Genomic DNA, 24,346 nt, shown 5'->3' on the forward strand with positions numbered 1-24,346 from the left:
GGTCTCTGCAGCAATAGATTTTCTGCTGTCTTCTATGCTTTTTTCAAGCCCAGCGATTAATCTTATGACTATTATTCTAAATTCTTGTTCAGTTATATTGTTTAAATATGTTTTGATCAATTCCTTACCTGTCATTTCTTCCTGGAATTTCTTTTTGAGGAGGAATTCTTCCTGAGGAGAATTCCTCTGTTTTGTCATTTCGGTTAGTTTTCTGTCCCTCATGTGTTTTAAAAGCTTGTTATGTGCTCTTCACCTGCAAGCACTACTATATTAAAGAGGGGTCATACACTGTCCAGGGAATGTCCCTTCAGAAGATATTTTTTGGAGAGTGTTACTTGCTCTCTGTTGTTGTGCCTTTGGTTATTTATCTCCCTTCTCCTAGTGATGTTTTGAACCCTCCACCAGGTGTGCTTTGATTATTCATTGAAGTAGCCCTGGAAAGGAAAACAAACAAACAAACAAACATAAAACAAAACAAAAGCATGCAAACACACAAACAAACAAAAAACACAGAAACAAAAAACCAGAAACACCAGCTACAAGTAAACAACAGGATAGAGGAGGTGATGATAGAAGAGGCCTTATCCCATACAAAGAGAGAAATGACAGGGGTGGGGGGGGCAGGAAAAGAAAGAATAAAAACTGACCAGAGAAACTATACAGTTTAATCCAGAGAGAGAGAAAGGAAAATAAAGAAGGAGGCGGGAAAAAAGAAAAAGAAAAGAAAGTTATCCAGACAGAGAAACCATATGGCTTAATCCAGAGAGAAAGAAAGGAAAATTAAGAAGGAGGCAAGGAAAAAGAAAAGAAGATAAAGTTGTCCAGACAGAGAAACTATACTTGTGGCTTAATCCAGAGAGACAGTGAAAGGAGAATAAAGAAGGAGGTATGGACCAGGTATCAAGAGAATGGATTAAATATGTGTGCTTAAACCAACAACTAGAGTAACCAGACTAGAGGAGGGAAGAGACAAGAAGGAGAAAAGGAAAGAAGAATGTATCTATATAATAAAAATTGTTGGAGAGTTAAACCAGGCAATGGAACAGTGCTGATCTGGAGGAGGGACTGTCTGGTTAATCAATGTCTATCCCTCTCCAGTAGATAGCAGTTACCAGGAGAAGAGGGGCATGGTTTGGTGTAGACAGTCCCGCCTCCACTGTGGGCCCTGCTGTCTGATCCCTGAGACCCCACCTTGTGGTGGTGGGGAGAGAAATGGTAACCCCTAGTCTCTTCTCCATGGAGCCAGTGCCCAAACCACTCTGTTTGAGCCATCCTCACTGTGCTGTGGGTGCAAATGAGGCAGTTTGTTCCGCTTAGCCGATTCCCATGCCCTGGAGCTTGGCTGGGATTTAAACTCTTGCTCTGCATGCACTGGTACTGGGGAAGTGCTGCTCCACACTGCCCAGTATGTGGTCCCTGGCTGGCAGATGCATGCAGGCTTTGTCCTGTCCCACAGCACTCCAGGGAGGGGATCACTTTCTCCCACTGCGGACTGCACCTCTGACCTAGCCACTGAGCCCAGGGCTGGCTCCCCTCCTCCCCAGGTTCATGATCCAGGCAGCTGGCTCCAGTCCAGAGAAATCCCTCAGTTAGAGATTGGATCTTTCCCCGTCAGGGTCAGTGTTTTTTTCTCTTGTCCAGATACAGTCCTATGCTTCGCCAGCTGCTCATTCTCTTCCCTTTGTCTCTCCACAGAAGGGTTCCCTCCCCTCCATTTATTTTATCTCTCCCAGTTTGCAATCACACACATATGACCTGTCAGTTTGTCCCAGTGGGTCCCTGGAAGCACGACTGTCTCTTTTCCTCCTGGACTCTTGGGATTCAAAGGCCTCTGGTTTCAACACTTCTTTGTTTGAGAGAAGAGAGAAGTTCAGATTCCCCTACTTCTCTGCCATGTTGGCCCCTCCTCCTTCCAATGTTTGTCTTTTAATTGAGAAAACTAACTCATCCACTTTTTTGTGTGTTAACTGGTATTTAATCATATTCCTATCATGTTTTGTTTTTTGTGTGTGTATCCTGATAAATATGCTCTATATTTCTTTTGTTTTCTTTTGCATTATCACATTTTAGTCACATTTTTTGCTGATATTTTAGAATTTGTTCATATTATTTTTAGTCTATTATATTTTTAAAACTTTTCCCATTATTTTGGTGCCAACTTTAAGAATGAAAGAATCTGTGAGATCCTCCTCCTATCCCTAAATGAAACAATTAGGTAAGCACATGGTCCCCTTCATCTTCCATATTTTGTTCAATCTGTATTATTGGTTACAGATATTCTAATGTTTACATTATGAATATTGTCTTTCAAGAACTTATTCTTGACATTTACATTAAGCTTCATGAGCATATTGCCAATAATAATTATTTAGGATAAACTAAGTTTTACTGGGTTTATTTCTCACATTTCCACCCCTCTATCACTCTCTTCTGGATGTGTTCCAATTAGGTTTCTATTTTTTCATTTTTATTTTTTTGAAATGTGAGGTCAACATAATATTTTGGACCTCTGGGAATGTATATGCATACCTTTGATAAATCTCTACAGTGTTTGAACAATGTTTAAATGTAAATGCCTTTAGCCTGGCCATGCTTTCTTGCTTATCACAATTTCCATGTGCTCCCTTCTGTCTACTTGATCTACCTACCTGCCCTGCCACTTTTGTTTATAAATTCTATATAAACTTTCTTAGACCACATGCAATTTTAAATATTCAAGTGTTTAAAATATGATTCCAGGCTCTTACACTCTTTTCTTTCTTGAACTTAGGCTTTGGAAGATCAGGTGTGGGAACTCTTGCAGGAAGCAGACAAGACAGCTGAAGAGAACAAGGATCAGAGTCAAGTCTACGATGCCATGGCCAACACCTTGGGTGAAGCATGGACAGCGCTTGTCTCTATGCTTGAAAAAAGAAGGGAGCTCCTCAGGTTGACCTCTGAATTTTTTGAAAATGCCTTGGAGGTTTGTGTTTTAAAAAACTACTTTCTTCACTTCAGAGCTAATGGATAGCACTTCTGAAAATGTTCTATTTCCACAAACGGACGTTGCAATCACTTTAAAAAAATGGCAGAATGACTAAGTTATATATAATGCATTTAATTTTTGATTGCCAAAGAATAAAGTTGTTAATATTTTAAATGTAGTCCTTCAAAAAAACTTTTAACTATAACTATAAAATTAAGTAAAATATTAAGTAAAAATGGAAACTCTTATTCATAAGTCAGTATAATTAGTAAATGAAACAATTATCCCTGGTTACAGGATTATTGGGAAATGTTGTTATAACGTGTTCTTGTTGACTAAAAGATGGAGGATAGAGTTTCTTTGGCTATTTACCAAAAGGCAATTGCAGAATATTCTATGGAACATTGGACTTGTAAGCATAGTATTTTATAGAATGCTTTCTTAAGGCACATAGTTGAATTCCATAATTTGAACTTATTAAAAATTTAAGTAAAAGAAAAAGTCCTGGACCTAAGAAGGTCATTTCTTCCCGTGACTTTTCTTGAATTCTGAGATTTTTTTGCAGTTCCCAATTTCAAAATGTGAGACTCAAAGAACATTATCAAAAGAGCTGTTGTATTTGGTGTAAGACAGTTATTGGAAATTTCACTTTTAACTTCTCTGTCAAGTGGCAGTACATTCATTTTGATGTGAGAGTACTGCTTCATTATGATAAAGCACTAGCTTTGAAAAATATGACACTTCTGAACTCAAAATTCGGGTCTTAAATCCAAAATAATGAAGGAAGAAAGATTAGTAAGAGAACATAAAAATTGGGGTAGGCAATCTCATGCATCATGAACTTGTTTTTTTTTTTTTAATTTTTTTTCAACGTTTATTTATTTTTGGGACAGCGAGAGACAGAGCATGAACGGGGGAGGGGCAGAGAGAGAGGGAGACACAGAATCGGAAACAGGCTCCAGGCTCTGAGCCATCAGCCCAGAGCCTGACGCGGGGCTCGAACTCACGGACCGCGAGATCGTGACCTGGCTGAAGTCAGACGCTTAACCGACTGCGCCACCCAGGCGCCCCATGAACTTGTTTAAAAGTAAAAACAAGGAGCAAAAACCTTATTGTAACTTTTAAGGTTTGTTTCCTACAGTTTGAATACAGAAGTCCAACTACAATTCATTTTATAGATCATCTTGAGAAAAAGTTTCACACATAGTTTTCTTTCCTGAACAGAAACCAGGTGAAATGCACCTCCAGGGGTCAAATTGTAGATACATCGGATTCATTCCATCTAAGTAAGTGGGGTATAGATGTCAACTGCCCTTGAAATTCAACTCATTTAAGCCCAGGAAATGATCTTCCTTCAAACATTAGGCCCAATATTTGTTTCTCACAAGGTAGTAGCATTAATGCTAGCTGATTTTCTCTGTGATGAGAAATTATTTCCAGATATTGCATGAAGTAAAAGGAAATACTAAGTCAACTCATAATTCAGCCCAGCACTCTGATTTCTACTGAAAAGATACTGTTTCTTGTATTATCCTGCTTCCAGTTTTGTGGGTCACTTCATACCAAGCTGAATGCAGACTCTTACATAATCTTTCCTGCCCCTTCTGTATGCTAAAACTATTGTCATTACTTATTTAAAAAAAAAACAAAGATGAGAATAAGGTCTTTGCAAAGTGTCCCACCATTGCCACTTCTATCCCATGCACGATGCAAAAAGAAAAGTGGGCAAAAGAAAATACCATCAGGTAAAAAAAGTTAACAGAACTTTAGAGAAAACTTTTTTGAGTAAAGCATTGTTTGTTTATTTATTTATTGTAATTTCAAATAACAGTTGAAATATAGGTATAAGTTATACAGTGACTCCAAAACTTTTTAGTGTTCTAAGGAGAAAAACCAAATCACCTTCTAGAGTTGGGTTTGTTTGTTTATTTGTTTGTTTGTTTGTTTTGAAGCTTCTCTTCAAAGAATACCCTCAAGGGGCACGTGGATAGCTCAGTCAGTTAAGTGTCCCTCTAGATTTCAATTCATTATGAAATGAGCTCATGGGTCATGAGAAGGATCACAGAGCCTGCTTGAGATTCTCTCTCTCCTTCTCTCTCTGCTCCTCCCCTGCTCTCTCTCTCTCAAAATAAATAAATAAATAAACAAACATTTTTTAAAAAACCCAAAGAATACCCTTAACATAAGCCATTATAAATGGAATGGATTAGAGATGTAAATGATGTGTGGATAGGATCCTCTTATTGAATTATGATGCATAAAGTTCCATAAGAAATGGAATGACTTCTTATTGCATAGTTGATATTTATTACAGGACTGTTTCAGACACACAGACTTAACCATTAGACAGGTTATTCTCTTATCAAACACCAAGCTAACTTTCAGAACATTGTCCATAAGTGGCAGTGGCTGGTATCACTAGATTTTTCTAACATGATGGCGTAGGCCTTCTCCACATTTCCAAAGAGGGCATCCTCATTAGTCTGTCTTCATCATTCCATGCATTTATAACTGGATTTTATGTGGCTATTATAATAATCAAAATACAGCACATCTCGTTAACTGGATAGTTACATAAAAATATTAAAAATCATTAAATTCATAGATGATAATTTGCAGAAAACTTGAAAAAGAAGCATGTGATAAGCTTTTATGTCTTTTTTAAAAAATGTTTTATTTATTTTTTAGACAGAGAGAGACAGTGCATGAGTGGGGTTGGGACAGAAAGAGAGAGGGAGACACAAAATCCAAAGCAGGCTTCAGGCTCCAAGCTGTCAGCACAGAGCCCGACACAGGGCTCGAACTCACAAACTGTGAGATCATGACCTGAACTGAAGTCAGTTGCTTAACCAACTGAGCCACCCAGCTTTTATATCTTTCTCACTAATACTTTACCTTTATGAATCATTTCAACACCTAATCCACAGGTCAACAAGTTGATTTAAATATTCTTCTAAACTATCATAATTACCTTTAAATCTGAGCGTTAAAACTAACTATTATCTAGCTAGACTACCACTATGTCTACTACCATGGATATACTGTACTGGTAGAACCAAAGATGTTTTACCCTCTTCTAAAATTTGTTTCTAAGATTATTCCTCTGAGAATATTAATATCACTTCAGATACCTCCCCTTCATATTTCCTCCAAGGAGAAACAGAAAGACTGGTCATATTCGTCACCATTTAGGATGTCAAATTGCTTCTTGTTTTTTGAAACAGTGGAGAAGTTTTCCATTTTGCATTCTTGCTATATCTAATTTCATTTTTATTTATATAAAGAATACATAAGATCATTGATAAAAATGCAAACAAAATTACAAAGTATAGATTTAGGAGGTAAAATGCATTCCCCCATCCTAAATCTCCTTCCTTCTTATAAAGGCAATCCTTTGGTTTATATCTCTTCAAATCATTTTTTGCGCAAAAATATATTTTTTTATTTTGTGTAAGAAATGGGATTAGACATTGATTCTCAGTCTTTTTGAAATGGCATTAGACTTGTGTTATTTTGAAAGTTACATTTTTTTGGTTCTAGGTCTAATCACAGAGGAAAACATTATATTTCAACTTTCTTAGATTATATTTACTTATAATTACATAGGCTACTGGTTCACAAACTTTCATTGTTTTGTTTTTGTTGTTGTTGGCAAGCTTTCTGGTTATTCTTTGATGAACAGCTTTACATGTTGAAAAATGGCTGCTTAGACACAATAATTTTAGTTGAAAATTCCAATAGACATTTATCGGTAAACTAGTTAGATTATTTCAGCATATATGACATATTTCCAAGTATGAAAGGAATACAAAGGAAGGAGAAGAAAATTTTTACTTTGGCACTTTGTAAAGTGGCAACGTGCAAACACACAGCCTCATACAAACACCCTAAGCCAGCACGCACTCACACAAACACACACATCATTATACAAACACACACATTTACAGTCAACTAGGCCATGAATTAATGAAAAACTTGTACAAATAACCCAAAGTGGCACATTAATTTTTATTTTTTCAAATGTCTTTCCATTGCATTTCTGTTGTAGTTTGCTATTAAAATAGACCAAGCTGAAGATTTCCTCCGGAACACCCAGGAGTTTGAGAGTGCCGAGTCCTTAAAATCCCTTCTGCAGCTTCATGAAAATCATACCAAAGGCAAGAAATATGTTTATTCCTCACCTAACCTTTTAGAGGTTTTACAATGTGTTCACATGAGAATGCTCACGCGTGACATCGTATTTTAAATTTGTCTGTTTATACCTCAAACTGTTCCAAGAGAGGTTAAATAAAGCTTTATTTTTGGTCATCTGTTTCAGAAAAGACATAGTTGTAAATGATTCTAAGGGGATGTTAGAGGAATAGCCTCCAAAGATTTGGTTATTCAACCTGCCACATTTTATCTCCTGAGATCAGAGGCCATTTCTACCTTGTTCAGCCTTGTATCCTCAGCATCTAGCACAGTGCTGGCACATGGTGGATCCTCATGAAATATTTCTTGATTGAATAAATGGTTGAATTCAGTGAATGTTCCTTCTCAAGGTCAGGAAATGAAGAGCAGTCTTCAAATAATAGCTTTGGATAAGGAAAATACCGTTTTCACTATTACACTTATTTTTTAAAAAGAGAGTAGAGGAAGTCTACAATTTGGTTGGGGCATGTATACATTTATTGGTGAGTAACCTCCGTGCTTCCCATGGGTCCCTGTTATACCACCCAGCACACTGTGTAATAACAATTTATTTCCATATTTGTCTCCATAACCAGATTGTGAGACCCTGGAGGGTAAGTATTAGTACATCTCTGAGTCTCTACGATGTAGAATAGCATCCAACCCAAAGTATGTTTATTGAGTGTCATTTGTATTTAATTCCAGTGTAAGACACAACACAATGATACAAACCTGAGGAATAAACAAGGCACTACATTAAGGAAGAGACAGTTAGTTCTAAGCTCTGAAAGATCACAACTAAGCCCTCCACTTTTCCAGTGGTCTTCTTACAATGAACATAATACCTAAGAATATTCCTCACAGTAGCAATCGTATTATTATTTCCTTGTTCTTAAGTGTTTTATATATATTTTAAATGTGGCTGACATATAGGTTCATTAGGGTCCATTATACTATTTTCTTTACTTTTGTATATATTTGAAAGTGCCCACTGAATGAGTTTAGGAAACACCATCCTGCTGCGGAACATTTGGAATATTTTAAAATCTTTTAGGAAGAAATATCACTCATGATCTCGATGCCAAGACTGTAACTTTGATACTTCTTAGAAATTACCCATTTGGAAAGATTATTTAGCAAGTTATAAAGTCACTTAAGCTATGTACATCTCTATTTATCCATCTTGAATTTATTATATATACTTAAGAATGGCAAACTGTACAGGTATTTGTATAAAATCTACTTTAATATTAACTTGCTTAGATATAATGACAATCAAAATAAATAATAAAAAGCTATTAAATATCTACTTGCCTCACATCACAAGGCGTTATGTCAGAAATGGGGATTTTATGTATGCAAAAATGCAGTCTTTAAAATTAATACACCATAGGGATTTTGTATTTCTTGAAGCTCATGATATTCTATCTAGTTTACCCTTGAGGAGAAATACATTACTTTGTATGATCAACTGGTGGAATAAATAGCTGGGAAAGCATGAACAATAAATAGTTAAGATGGAAGAAACCAACAGAGGAAGAACCAAAGGAACTGACAGAGGAAACTGAGGGAAGAATTGATCCACTTTAATGGGTAGCAGTAACAGACTGATTGTAGTCTAGGTACAGTTTACAAGTTATCTTTGGCCAGAGACTCCATCCCTGGTGGTACTATAGTAGTAGTTACACTATTTTGACAGATGTTGAAACAGAAAACCAGAAAAAGATTGCAAATGGAAATTTTGGATTATTATATGCATTCTGTAGGAACCAGAACAGGTTGGCATGATCCACTGTCAGTGTGCAATACCCTAGCACTTAGAGCTATACTTCTCTCTCTCATTGGAAAAGTCTAGTGTGTAGGAACTAGTTATGGAAGGGAAGAAAATAAATACTATGTGGAAACCCTGCCACTTATCCATATTTCCTGTGTGTGTGTGTGTGTGTGTGTGTAACTTTTCACAATATCATAACAAACTCTTAAATGCAAAGGAAATACATATACATATAAATGGAGAAGCAAAAAGTAAATAAATAAATGGAGAAGCAGTCATACTGATTATCACATAGGCTATACAAATTAAAATTCTTCAGTTTGATACACAAGGCCCTCTATAACCTGTCTTCACCTCATTTGCAAGTTCTTTTTTTTCACTTCTATAAAAGAACCTGTTCTAGACAGATAATTCTTTTTATGCCCCTGCCTCTCCCATCTTATTCATGTTTGCTTCCATTTCTTTAAGAGATTTACTCTCATGTTCTCCCTGCCTCTTCCTGCTCTATTTGAATGATCCCATACTCTTTTTGGTTCAAGTTGTTCTTGCTGTTTGTTGCTTTGCATAGTTAACTCCCAATCAAATTGCCCATTGCACATAATCACACCTTGCTTGCTCTGAGCAGATAATACCATCTAATACTTTATTTGACAGCTCTAGGTCATGTGACACAAACTACTTCACATTCTTTCTTTTTCATGTCAAAATCTCTCTCTCCAATATCTTCACTTATATCATTCTCTCTTCCAGATCTCCTCCCCGCAAAAAAAATTGTCAAGTTAAAAGAGACAACTGGCACAACTACCACAGCCTAATTATTGCCACACAGTTAACTGTGGAATGTTAGAATGCTAAAATAGAGTTCCATGGCTCTAAAGTAGAGAGCCTGACACGGGGCTTGAATCCACAAACTGCAAGATCATGACCTGAGCCAAAGTCAGACACTTAACTGACTGAGCCAACCAGGTGCTCCATCAAAGTCTTTTTTTATATCTCTAGAGGACCACTGAACTCTAGCACGCATATCTCTCTTAATTCTTCCCCCTCTTTTAATACTTTGATCTCATTCAAGCATTCTACACAAACTGTTGAACATTTCTCCTATGCCAGTCACTATGCTAAGTGCTAGGAATGTTATCCTGGTCACTGTCCCCATATTGCATCGGAGCCTGGTGGCAAAGGGAGACAATAAATCAACTAACCAAACACATAAGTATAAACTATGGTTGTGTTAAGAGCTATGAATGAGAGGAATATTGTATCATGAGAACAATTAATAGGAGGATTTGATTCAGTCTGGTTTATTCATTGAAGAATTGGCAGTTGAATAAGGCCCAAAGTATGAATAAAATAAAGGTAGAGAAGGAAGGGTTTGAGGATAATGGTGTTCCTGGCAGAGGACACAGTGAAAAGTTCTGGGGCAGAAGGGAATGTAGCATTTGTAATGTATGTAAAAAGAGAGGGATAAAGAGTAGAAAGATTAAGAAAATCTGAAAGGGAAGATAGGGACCAGACCATGCCAGACTTAAATTATGTCAAGGAATCTGTCCTCAATTCTAAGGCTATGGGAAGCCATTGTTAGGTAGGTGTGTGTGTGTGTGTGTGTGTGTGTGTGTGTGTGTGTGCGTGCGCACACACACACACACACATGCATGCATGTGTGTGACATACTGTGTTTAGAAAAAAATCTCTCTGGCTAACTAAGGAGAATAGATGAATGGATTGGAGAAAGATGCCATTCAGAGGTGGCTGCACAAGTCCAGGCAACAAATAATGTTTTCTGTAGTGAGGACGAAGAAAAGTAGACACTTGTAGGAGACAGAGGGTGAAATTGACAGGTCTTGAAAATGAGGGAGAGGAATGTGTCATGGATGACTCCTGGGTCATAGAATTTAAACCTCATTAGCAGCCCATTCACTTCAGAACATAGAACATGTCAAGGAGAGCAGGCACCTTAAGAGTATCACACCACTAAAACCTGACTGAAACAGTGCCCAAATCCCACAATCTCTCCCCTCCTGTACTGCATTACACTATCACTGAACTGCAGCATCCTATCATTTGGCAGTTAGTGCTACAGAAATTGTTAGGTTATGGTATCTGGCTAGTTGTATCACAGGCATTTTATGTTTACACATTTGAATTCCTTACAGTATAACTTATTGTTAATATAAAGGTTACCTACATTTGAAATTCTACCAAGAGTCTGAATATTACTATAGAAGAGCTTGCTCATATCACTATTCTTTCTTCTTTCTAATTTTCTTCTAGAACTCTTAGAACGATCTCTAGCCCTTTTAAACAAAAGTCAACAACTCACTGACTTCATAGAAAAATTCAAGTGTGATGGACCTAATGTGAATTCTGAGTTGATTCAGGGAGCTCATAACAGCTGTCTGAAGATTGACAGCCTTCTTGAGCTTCTACAAGATAGGAGACGGCAACTAGACAAGGGTCTGAAGCAACAGCAGCAAGAACTGGGTCAGGTTCTGAAGATATGTCAGTGGGACCAGCAAGAAAATCAGGTAACTCAAAGGGGAGTTAATGATATCCTGACCTCAGCTAATGAAGTTTGGCTATTATGTGGATTAGATCTTTCCTGGGATGGTTCTTCAGTTGCCATGATCAAATTCCTTGGTCTTTGGTCCAAACTAATAGGTTGCTTTCTCACACGAGTTAAATGAAAAACAAAGGTTTGTATTTCCTGTCATCATAATATTGATTTTATAAATGGGAGAATACTTATGGGTAGTTTTGAAAATGACTATGTTCTATTGTTGGATTCTCTTTCTCACATCCTTCTAGGTTACTACTTTTAGACACATTTCTTTGAAATTCCAAATATAAATTGTAGCTTTCTTGAAAGTTAGAGAGGCAGGATGATGCTGAACTGTATTACATTGCTGCTAATGTCAGTAAAAAAGTCTGTCAGCCCCAAATAGTGTTCTTAGAAGACTGGTCTGGTGCCAACGAAGGACTATGACCTTGGCCTGTAGCTAGATGTTCAATGGTTAGAAAGCGTTGGGGCAAGAGGTTCATGAGTTTGCATGTTTTTTAGAGCTCATTACCCCAACTGCAGGAGCAACTCTGATCAGTTGTCAATATTCTTGCCGCACATTCCATCTGTCCCAATTACTTGAGGCTAAGCATGGATAGAACTCTCTTTGCAAACCCCCAACTCAAATAGGTGGGATATTTATTGCATTATTTCTAATTGTCCCCATCCCATGCTTAAATCTGTACCAATTAATTGGAAGGAATTTTCAGGGGGAAATATGTGAAAGGAGGTCTCCTGGTCTGGATGTATGGGGAAGGGGGTCCCTTCACATGTTATATATTGCTGCTCTGATCCCGACTAGACAGACAGACCTATGGCTGGGAGCATAGATGAGGCCAGGAAAAACTGGTTCTTATTTCAAACTGGAGAAATGAAGACTTAAATGATGATCACCCCTTCAACTAACACTTATTCTACTAACACCTACTCTGTGCCAGGTGCTATCCTACTGGGAATAACAACCCACAAGACAAAGTCCTTTCCCTCTGGGAATTTCCCCTCTAATGCAGTTTCTCAACCTCAGCACTATTGACAGTTGGTGCTGGGTAACTTTGGAGGACTGTACTATGCACTCTAGGATGTTGAACAGCATTCCTGATCTCTACCCACTAGATGCCCGCAGAATATCCTCATTGTGACGACAAAAAATGTCTCCAGACATTGCCAAATATCCCTTGGGGGGCAAAATTGCCCCCAGATGAGAACCATGGTTCTAGTGTGATTAGAAAGATACAGCATAAACAAATGAAAATGATGTGTTATAAAGAAAATAAAATAGAGCAGTAAATTTATCTTGGGTTGGTCTATTTTTAATCAGAGAAAGCCTCTCTGAGGAGGTGGCATAGAGCAGAGACCCAAATGCAGAGGCCTCCATTCATACATTCTGCTGGAATTTTATTTCCTCCCCCTCAAGTCACCATACACTTTCCAACTCATCTCCACTTTTAGCCCTTTGGCATAGACTACTGCCAGCTGCTGTCTTGTTTCTGCTGTGTTTTGCCTGTCAGCCCTCATCCACTCCCCAGTTTACTTCTTTGCCCACCCCACCTTCATATCCTCATTATCCAATGAAATGGTCTTTTTACTGGTGATTCTGGCACAACAAAGGAAAATTAATGCTCAGGACAAGAATTAACTTAAAATTGTTTATCAGACAAATGTTTCTGGAGTTCCCAACTTCCCTGTCATAAATGAGTCTATTATAACACACTCTTTCTCCTTGTCCCTCTTTTCTCTTCCCTAATCCTGACCTGACACCATCTTCCCAGATCTCCTGTCCCCTTAAAGAACCCTTCCTCTTATGTCTTTGCATTGAGTTTATAACCCAAAGCCCTACCTCTAGGACTTACAAATTTCAAAATGAACATTTTAACTCAGACACATACTTAAGAGGAATATTGTCATCCCTGGAAATCAGAAATATTTTTTTTCAAAATGACTTTATTTATTTATTTAGAGAGAGTGTGTGCACAAGTCGGGAAGGGGCAGAGAGAGAGGGAGAGAGACAAAATCCTAAGTAGGCTTGATGCTGTCAGCTCAGAGCCTGAGGTGGGGCTATATCCCACAAATCATGAGATCATGACCTGAGTGATATCAAGAATTGGAGGCTTAACTGACTGAGCCACCCAGGTACCCCCAAAAGATGTTTTGATAATAACTAAAGTAAGGTATTGCAGAAGGTTTCTGACATGGTGAGTTCTCTAACTTTTGGCGTCTCATCATTTTTAGGAGGAGTATATGCTTTTATTGATGATGTGCTTTTTAAAAGTAGACTTTAGGGGTGCCTGGGTGGCTTAGTTGGTTAAGCATCTGAATCTTGGTTTAGGCTCAGGTCATGATCTCCTGGTTTGTGAGTTGGGGCCCTGCATCAGTCTCTATGCTGACAATGCAGAGCCTGCTTGGAATTCTCTCCCTCTTTCTCTGCCTCACCCCACCTCTCTCTTTCTCTCTCTCTCTCTCAATAAATAAGCTAAAAAAAATAAAAGACTTTATTTAAAAAAATTATTTTAACACTTTATTTTTGAGACAGAGAGAGACAGCGCATGAGAGGGGGAGGGGCAGAGAGAAAAGGAGACACAGAATCCTAAGCAGGGTCCAAGCTCTGAGCTGTCAGCACAGAGCCCGATATGGGGCTGGAACCCACGAGCAGTGAGATCATGACCTGAGCTGAAATCAGATGCTTAACCAACTGAGCCACAAGATTCCCCCAAAATAGACTTTATTTTTTAGAGCAGGTTTTAGATTCACAGTAAAACTGAGTGGGAAAATACAGAGTACCCCCTGTTCCCACACATGTACAATCTCTCCCAGTATCAACATCCTGCACCAGAGTGGTATATTTATTATAGTCAGTGAATATACATTGATATATCATTATCACCCAAAATCCATAGTTTATGTTATGGTTCACTCTTGGTACAATATGTTCTGTGGGTTGGTTAAATGTATAATGACATGTATCCATCATGATAGCATATAGAATAATTTCACTGCCCTACGAATCCTTTGTGTTCTGCCTATTCATTCCACCTTCACCCTAGTCCTTGGCAACCACAGATCTTTTTACTGTCTCCATAGCTTCGCCTTTTCCAGAATGTCATATAGTTGGAATCAGTATGTAGCCTTTTCAGATTGACTGTTTACACTTCGTAATAATACATTTAGGATTCCTCCATGGCTCGATAGCTCATTTCTTTTTAGCGCTGGATAACATTCCATTTTCTGGATATGCCATGGTTTATTTATCCATTCACCTACTGAAGGACATCTTGGTTGCTTCCAAGGTTTGGTGATTATGAATAAAGCTGCTATAAGGATTCATGTACGGACTTTTTCATGGACATAAGTTTTAATTCATTTGGGTAAATACCAAAGAATACAGCTGGTGGCTCATACATAGTAAGAGTATGTTTATAAGAAACTGCCAAACCATATTCCAAACTGACTATACCATCTTGCATTCCTACCAGCAATGAAAATTCCTGTGGCTTCACCTCCTGACCAGCATTATCAGTGTTATCAGTGTCTCGCACTTTGGCCATTCTGATAGATGTGTAGTGGTATTTTATTGTTTTAATGAATTTCATCTTTAAATTGGGAAAAATAACTATTAATTCACAGAATTGTTCTAAGGGTTAAATGAAATAACATATGTAAAACACGTAGCACGTGGCACAAGAACAGACACTCAGATCGATGGAACAGAATAGAGAACCCAGAAATGGACCCACAAACGTATGGCCAACAATCTTTACAAAGCAGGAAAGAATATCCAATGGAATAGACAATCTCTTCAGCAAGTGGTGCTGGGAAAACTGGACAGCTACATGCAGAAAAATGAACCTGGACCACTTTCTAACACCATACACAAAAATAAGCTCAAAATGGATGAAAGACCTAAATGTAAGACAGGAAGCTATCAAAATCCTCAAGGAGAAAGCAGGCAAAAAGCTCTTTGATCTTGGCCACAGCAACTTCTTACTTAACTCTATCTCTGGAGGCGAGGGAAACAAAATCAAAAATGAATTATTGGGACCTCATCAAAATAAAAAGCTTCTGCACAGCGAAAGAAACAATCAGCAAAACTAAAAGGCAACTGACAGAATGGGAGAAGATATTGCAAATGGCATATCAGATAAAGGATTAGTATCCAAAATCTATAAAGAACTGATCAAACTCAACACCCAAAAAACAAATAATCCAGGGAAGAAATGGGCAAAAGACACGAATAGACACTTCTCCAAAGAAGACATCCAGATGGCCAACCAATGCATGAAAAAATGCTCAACACCACTCATCACCAGGGAAGTACAAATCAAAACCACAATGAGATACCACCTCACACCTGTCAGAATGGCTAACATTAACAACTCAGGAAGCAACAGATGTTGGCAAGGATGTAGAGAAAGGGGAACCCTTTGGCACTGCTGGTGGTAATGCAAACTGGTGCAGCCCCTCTGGAAAATGGTATGGTGGTTCCTCAAAAAACTAATATTAGAACTACCCTATGACCCAGCAACTGCCCTACTAGGTGTTTATCCAAGGGATACGGGTGTACTGTTTTGAAGGGACATATGTACCCCAATGTTTATAGAAGCACTGTCAACAATAGCCAAAGTATGGAGAGAGCCCAAATGTCCATCAATGGATGAATGGATAAAGAAGATGTGGTATATATATGTACAATGGAGTATTACTCAGCAGTCAAAAAGAATGAAATCTTGCCATTTGCAACTACGTGGATGGAACTGGAGGGTATTATGCTAAGCAAAATTAGTCAGAGAAAGACAAATATCATATGACTTCACTCATGAGGACTTTAAGAGACAAAACAGATGAACATAAGGGAAGGGAAACAAAAATAATATAAAAACAGGGAGGGGGACAAAACAGAAGAGACTCTTAAATATGGAGAACAAACAGAGGGTTACTGGAGGGACTGTGGGAGGAGGGATGGACTAAATGGGTAAGGGGCACTAAGGAATCTACTCCTGAAATCATTGTTTCACTATATGCTAACTAATTTGGATGTAAAAGAAAAGAAAAGAATAAAAAAAGCCCATGTAGCACAAAGTCTAGCATTTTAAGAGGCACTTAATAAATATGAGTTTAAGAGGCACTTAAATAAATCTGATTAAAATTTACAGTCTATGAATTCTTTCACATCGGGTCCACAATCTTTCCCCTGGGTTTGTCATTACTGTTGGTATATACGTCGAGGTCTCTCAATACTGTTTAATTTTTGGAGGCTGCTCTAGGTAAGGGAAAGCTTTAAGAATGTATATTTGTGGTTAAGAGAACTAGCCTTTCAATTAGACTCCATTCCTAACAGTCTTTTTTTTTTTTCCAATGTTTATTTATTTTTGGGACAGAAAGAGACAGAGCATGAACGGGGGAGGGGCAGAGAGACAGGGAGACACAGAATCAGAAACAGGCTCCAGGCTCCGAGCCATCAGCCCAGAGCCTGACGCGGGGCTCGAACTCCCGGACCGCGAGATCGTGACCTGGCTGAAGTTGGACGATTAACCGACTGCGCCACCCAGGCGCCCCCATTCCTAACAGTCTTCAACCAAACTCAATTTTAAAATAATAATATGGATAAATGTTATTTTTAATAAAATTGGCCAATAATTAAGACAGTCATTTTCTTAAGTATAAAATTTAGGCTCTTATTTTTAATTTTCTTAATATTTATTTATTTTTGAGAGAGAGAGAGGGAGAGCGAGCATGAGTCAGGGAAGGGCAGAGAGAGAGGGAGACAGTGAATCCCAAGCAGTTTCCATGCTGTGAGTGCAGAGCCTGATGTGGGGCTCAAACTCATAAATCGTGAGATCATGACCTGAGCCAAAGTCAGATGCTTAACCAACTGAGCCACCCAGGCACCCATAGGCTTATCAGTCTTAAAACATCCCATGTTATATTTTCTCTTGTTAACACCAGTGACAACAGCTGGAGTAATTAATAAAGTAACTGGTGCTTCTTTGGGCTCGCTTGCTTGTAAGAGCACAGATCCTGGGTCCAGACTTTTAACTAAAAGCAGTTAAAGTCCTGGCTCTACCACTTACTAGCTGAGTAACTGAGAAAGTATTTAGCCTTCCTCAGGCTCAGTTTCCTGTCAAATGTAGATATAATAGTATCTACTTCAAAGTGTTGTTAGGATCATCAAAAGAGTTATTATATGCCAAGTGCTTAGAAGAGTGACTGCCACATAGTAATTGCTATATTGGTGTCAGCATTGTTTTGTCATCTTGTCTGAAAAAGATAGACATATTGCATATTTCTATACTCCTACCCACCTCCACCACCATGCTTAAGTAAAGACTATGCTTTTTAAAAAATTTTTTTAATATTTACTTTTTTATTTTTGAGAGAGGGAGGGAGACAGAGTGTGAGTGGGGGGAGAAACAGAGGGAGAGGGAGACACAGAATCCAAAGCAGGCTCCAGGCTCTGAGCTGTCAGCCCAGAGCCTGACATGGGGCTCAAACCCATAAACCGTGAGTTCATGACCTGAGAAGAAGTTGGACACTCAACCAACTGAGCCACCCTGATGCCCCTTAAGCAAGACTATTCTTGCATTAAAAGCTAGTTTCATTATTTGTCTTGAGTTCAAAAGGTGTCATCAAATAAAACTCACTTTTATAATTTCAACAGCCATTCTTGCTCAATGGGCATTCAATTAGTAGTAAAACAAAAAGATAGTTGTATTGTTTTCTGCTTATGATTTAATAATCAAATTTAAAATTGTAGATGAGATCACTATCCACACAGATAATTTCTATTAGCATTTGGCATACTACGACCTTCCAGACCTTTATAAAAGCATGAGGCACAATCACAGGCACACACACATTTATTAAAGGAACACCTAACCAAACAAATAAAAACTAATGGAATTAACCTATACATGCTGTATTATTACCTCATTTTTATTTATTTTTTTTCAATATATGAAATTTTATTACCTCATTTTTAAATTAAATTGAACAAGTAATAGGTATATTCTTGTGTCAAAAGTACAATAAATAATTTTAATATAGTATTTCACTATTTGAATGTAGCATAATTTTTTTCATTGAAGTAGAGTTGACATATAGTATTATATTAGTCTCAGCTGTACAACAGTGTTTTGACAATTCTATATATTATTCAATGCTCATGCTTACCAGGATAAGTGTAGTTACCGTCTGTCACGATATTACACAATTTAAATTTTCTTTTTTTTAATTAAAATTTTCTTTCTAATATACATTTATTTTTGGGAGAGAGATGGAGCAGAATCAGGGAAGGGGCAGAGGGAGAGGGAAACAGAATCCGTAGCAGGCTCCAGGCTCTGAGCCATCAGCACAGAGCCTTACACGGGGCTTGAACCAACGAACCATGAGATCATGACCTAAGCTGAAGTCAGACACTCAACCAACTGAGCCACACAGGTGCCCCAAGCTATTACACAATTTAAAGCAAAATCATATTGATGAGGGAGTAGAGTCTCTCTAGTTTCTCAATATTATAAGCAATAATTAATACTTTGTGTGTTTATAATTATGTGAACAAGGAAGTATTTTAAAATCCAGGTAGATACAAGCATAATTATATTACCTAAGTTTTTAAGTTTTTTGTTCTCTTTTAAAGTTTTGTTGATGCAATGGTGAATGAACAGTGGCAGCAGCAGCAACACCGAGTTGGGTGTGTCTCTGTTAGATAGTAATTGGGCTCTATAATTATTATGTTCCTGGATAATCTACCTGATAATCCTAGAACATTGTTGAACCATGAGTTTATACAGAGGCACATGCTTCATTGGAAGATAAAGATTTTTTTGTCAGGTCTGTACTTATTTTAAGGGAACATAAGAGCTGTTAAATCTTACATTAATAAAATTCCAGCTTTGTCAATCATTTTAACTACTTAAGAAAAAGGAAGATTAAGGGGGGAATTAGAGCAAAGATTACTGATGAATAATAATGTACATGTCTGAATATCTGATGCGTCTTCTCTCATAAGGGCCGTTTAAAAGGTACATTTCGTGCTTCTCTGTTTCTAAGTGCTTATGGCCTAATGCTGTGAACTATGTAGTTCAGCTAACTCTCCTTTGGAAAAGAAATTAGCCGACCAGAAGGGTGGTGATATAGGGTTTGTATCAGTCACAAGAAAATAGCAAATGAAAACCACATACTTTTCCATCTTAATTGGGATGTGATGGTCTGATAAACATAATCATAGCATGTTCTCTCGTTATCATTGTTTTTCAGATATAAAAATGTGCACTTGTTTTGCACTTAAAGATGAGCGGCTGGCTGACCTTTCTTCCTAACTCCAGCAGCATTTTATTTTGCAGATAATCTGCTTCATTAATGAAAATCAGAAGCAGCTTGGAATATTTCGTGCATAATTAATTATCTTGGCAAGAAGATTTATGAATGTAATTTTTCTCAATTGCTCCAATCAGGCATAAGTGAGACAAACAAATAAATTAAAACTAAGTTATTCATGATCTCTTTGTATAAGACAGTGTCAAGGACATCTAAAAGAATTAAGTAAGACATAAGGGCATATAATCTCTTTTTACTACCCAGATCACATATACTTATAAGATACAATTCTTTGCAGGAGGAAAAACCGGTAACAGAATTCACATTTGGAAGGTTTTATAATTTCAGTACCATGTATATCATAATCATGTGGCCATACGTAATCATATTCTTCATCAATAGGCAATTAAAATGGCATCAAAGATGGCACATATAAGCACAGCCTCAGGGCGTCAGCCTTGTACCTGGTGGGAAGCTGTAAAGCTTTTGTGTGGGTGTGAGCATATACACTTACGCACATACAAGTGTATTCTCCTTTATATGATCCTATGTTGTAAACAGGACTTAGAGCTTGAATGGTTGACCAGATTAAATTAACATGAGGTAACATAAAAGTGCCTAGGTTAGTGTGTTTTTTAAAAAAGTCTCTGTTTGAATGCAGCTTTCTAACACTGGCTGGCATAAAATCAAAATAAGGATTGAATTATCTTGGAGATACTGATATCTAATAGCTCAGCCCAGTAACAGACATACATGACTTTCTAGCCACTCATAGATTAAAATTTATCAGAGTTTTATTTAAAAAAAATTTTTTTTTAGTGTGTGTTTATTTCTGAGACAGAGCGACAGAGAGTAAGTGAGGGAGACAGAGAGAGAGGGAGACACAGAATCTGAAGCAGGGTCCAGGCTCTGAGCTGTCAGCACAGAGCCCAATGTGGGGCTGGAACTCAAAAACCATGAGACTGTGACCTGAGCCAAAGTCAGACGCTTAACCAACTAAGCCACCCAGGCGCCCCCATCAGAGTTTTATTTTAACACATAGACAAGCTCTAGAATTTACTCTAAGACATGCCAGCAGTAAATGCAAAGTATCTTACAGTACAGGAGAAGCATATGATTTTACAGCAATAGCAACCCCTCCTAATAAGAATGCATGCTAACCGGTATTGCTTTCAAAGACACTGCATGTCAAAGGCCATGACAGAGGGACTCTGGTGCAGATAGCATGGATATCAATTCTAGCTTTGACATTTACTAGTTACTTCTACACTTCAGTTTCCTTTTCTGAAAATGAGGATAATAATAGTATTTATACATTTTTATAGATTTTCTATAAAAAATGACATTATATATGTAAAAATGTTTAGAGCACAGCTTAACATAAGGTAAGTGCTCAATAAATGTTCAGATGTTCACCATATCATTATATATATTGATGGTCACTTTCTCAGCTTTACTGGATAATGTCTGCACATAAAATCTTACATGTTGGCCAGATCCCACACCAGTTATCTAAATTACTAGGTAATCTTAGCTTTCCAAAATACTATTGATATGGAGGGAAAATAAATGCCACTTCATGGCTTGGTAGTGAGTATAGTTTCTTCAGAAAGGCAACTTTATTTGTAAGTTTAAAATTAATTTTTTCAGGGTGCCTGGGTGGCTCAGTCGGTCCAACTTTGGCTCAGGTCATGATCTAACAGCTCATGAGTTCAAGCCCCACATTGGTCTCTATGCTGACAGGTCAGAGCCTGGAGCCTGCTTTGGATTCTGTGTCTCCCTCTGTCTCTGCCCCTTTTCTGTTCATGCTCTCTCTCTCTCTCTCTCTCTCTCTCAAAAATAAATAAACATTAAAAAATTTTTTTAATTAAAATTAATTTTTTTCTAACTTTTTTACCCTTTAGCTATTTTTTTTAGCTCATTTATACTTCTTTTTTTTTTCTGAAATTTATTGACAAATTGGTTTCCATACAACACCCAGTGCTCATCCCAAAAGGTGCCCTCCTCAATACCCATCACCCACCCTCTCCTCCCTCCCACCCCCCATCAACCCTCAGTTTGTTCTCAGTTTTTAACAGTCTCTTATGCTTTGGCTCTCTCCCATTCTAACCTCTTTTTTTTTTTTTCCTTCCCCTCCCCCATGGGTTCCTGTTAAGTTTCTCAGGATCCACATAAGAGTGAAACCATATGGTATCTGTCTTTCTCTGTATGGCTTATTTCACTTAGCATCACACTCTCCAGTTCCATCCACGTTGCTACAAAAGGCCATATTTCATTTTTTCTCATTGCCACGTAATATTCCATTGTGTATATAAACCACAATTTCTTTATCCATTCATCAGTTGATGGACATTTAGGCTCTTTCCATAATTTGGCTATTGTTGAGAGTGCTGCTATGAACATTGGGGTACAAGTGGCCCTATGCATCAGTACTCCTGTATCCCTTGGATAAATTCCTAGCAGTGCTATTGCTGGGTCATAGGGTAGGTCTATTTTTAATTTTCTGAGGAACCTCCACACTGCTTTCCAGAGCGGCTGCACCAATTTGCATTCCCACCAACAGTGCAAGAGGGTTCCCGTTTCTCTACATCCTCGCCAGCATCTATAGTCTCCTGATTTGTTCATTTTGGCCACTCTGACTGGCGTGAGGTGATACCTGAGTGTGGTTTTGATTTGTATTTCCCTGATAAGGAGCGACGCTGAACATCTTTTCATGTGCCTGTTGGCCATCTGGATGTCTTCTTTAGAGAAGTGTCTATTCATGTTTTCTGCCCATTTCTTCACTGGGTTATGTGTTTTTCGGGTGTGGAGTTTGGTGAGCTCTTTATAGATTTTGGATACTAGCCCTTTGTCCGATATGTCATTTGCGAATATCTTTTCCCATTCCGTTGGTTGCCTTTTAGTTTTGTTGGTTGTTTCCTTTGCTGTGCAGAAGCTTTTTATCTTCATAAGGTCCCAGTAATTCACTTTTGCTTTTAATTCCCTTGCCTTTGGGGATGTGTTGAGTAAGAGATTGCTACGGCTGAGGTCAGAGAGGTCTTTTCCTGCTTTCTCCTCTAAGGTTTTGATGGTTTCCTGTCTCACATTTAGGTCCTTTATCCATTTTGAGTTTATTTTTGTGAATGGTGTGAGAAAGTGGTCTAGTTTCAACCTTCTGCATGTTGCTGTCCAGTTCTCCCAGCACCATTTGTTAAAGAGGCTGTCTTTTTTCCATTGGATGTTCTTTCCTGCTTTGTCAAAGATGAGTTGGCCATACGTTTGTGGGTCTAGTTCTGGGCTTTCTATTCTATTCCATTGGTCTATGTGTCTGTTTTGGTGCCAATACCATGCTGTCTTGATGACGACAGCTTTGTAGTAGAGGCTCAAGTCTGGGATTGTGATGCCTCCTGCTTTGGTCTTCTTCTTCAAAATTCCTTTGGCTATTCGGGGCCTTTTGTGGTTCCATATGAATTTTAGGATTGCTTGTTCTAGTTTCGAGAAAAATGCTGGTGCAATTTTGATTGGGATTGCATTGAATGTGTAGATAGCTTTGGGTAGTATTGACATTTTGACAATATTTATTCTTCCAATCCATGAGCAGGGAATGTCTTTCCATTTCTTTAAATCTTCTTCAACTACCTTCATAAGCTTTCTATAGTTTTCAGCATACAGATCCTTTACATCTTTGGTTAGATTTATTCCCAGGTATTTTATGCTTCTTGGTGCAATTGTGAATGGGATCAGCTTCTTTATTTGTCTTTCTGTTGCTTCATTGTTAGTGTATAAGAATGCAACTGATTTCTGTACATTGATTTTGTATCTTGCAACTTTGCTGAATTCCTGTATCAGTTCTAGCAGACTTTTGGTGGAGTCTATCGGATTTTCCATGTATAATATCATGTCATCTGCAAAAAGCGAAAGCTTGACTTCATCTTTGCCAATTTTGATGCCTTTGATTTCCTTTTGTTGTCTGATTGCTGATGCTAGAACTTCCAGCACTATGTTAAACAGCAGCGGTGAGAGTGGGCATCCTTGTCGTGTTCCTGATCTCAGGGAAAAAGCTTTCAGTTTTTCCCCGTTGAGGATGATGTTAGCTGTGGGCTTTTCATAAATGGCTTTGATGATCTTTAAGTATGTTCCTTCTATCCCGACTTTCTCAAGGGTTTTTATTAAGAAAGGGTGCTGGATTTTGTCGAAGGCCTTTTCTGCATCGATTGACAGGATCATATGGTTCTTCTCTTTTTTTTTGTTAATGTGATGTATCACGTTGATTGATTTGCGAATGTTGAACCAGCCCTGCATCCCAGGAATGAATCCCACTTGATCATGGGGAATAACTCTTTTTATATGCCGTTGAATTCGATTTGCTAGTATCTAATTGAGAATTTTTGCATCCATATTCATCAGGGATATTGGCCTGTAGTTCTCTTTTTTTACTGGGTCTCTGTCTGGTTTAGGAATCAAAGTAATACTGGCTTCATAGAATGAGTCTGGAAGTTTTCCTTCCCTTTCTATTTCTTGGAATAGCTTGAGAAGGATAGGTATTATCTCTGCTTTAAACGTCTGGTAGAACTCCCCTGGGAAGCCATCT

At 38.0% G+C, this 24,346-nt stretch overlaps 1 protein-coding gene across 5 annotated transcripts in view; it reads left to right on the plus strand.

Annotated features, from left to right (window-relative positions):
* The window catches only part of CCDC141 (coiled-coil domain containing 141), a 232,536-nt gene that overhangs the window by 55,566 nt on the left and 152,624 nt on the right, over window positions 1-24,346 (plus strand). For all 5 annotated transcript variants that reach the window (XR_007155001.1, XR_007155002.1, XR_007155003.1 and 2 more), the window contains exons 3-5: window positions 2,771-2,962; window positions 7,014-7,122; window positions 11,181-11,434. Coding sequence is in view for 2 of the 5 variants with exons in the window: in XM_047872361.1 (XP_047728317.1) it covers window positions 2,771-2,962; window positions 7,014-7,122; window positions 11,181-11,434 (555 nt within the window). In the remaining 3 variants the exon portion in view is untranslated. The remainder of the gene's footprint in view (window positions 1-2,770; window positions 2,963-7,013; window positions 7,123-11,180; window positions 11,435-24,346) is intronic.

Source organism: Prionailurus viverrinus, chromosome C1, assembly GCF_022837055.1.
Source record: "Prionailurus viverrinus isolate Anna chromosome C1, UM_Priviv_1.0, whole genome shotgun sequence".
NCBI classification, from domain to species: domain Eukaryota; kingdom Metazoa; phylum Chordata; class Mammalia; order Carnivora; family Felidae; genus Prionailurus; species Prionailurus viverrinus.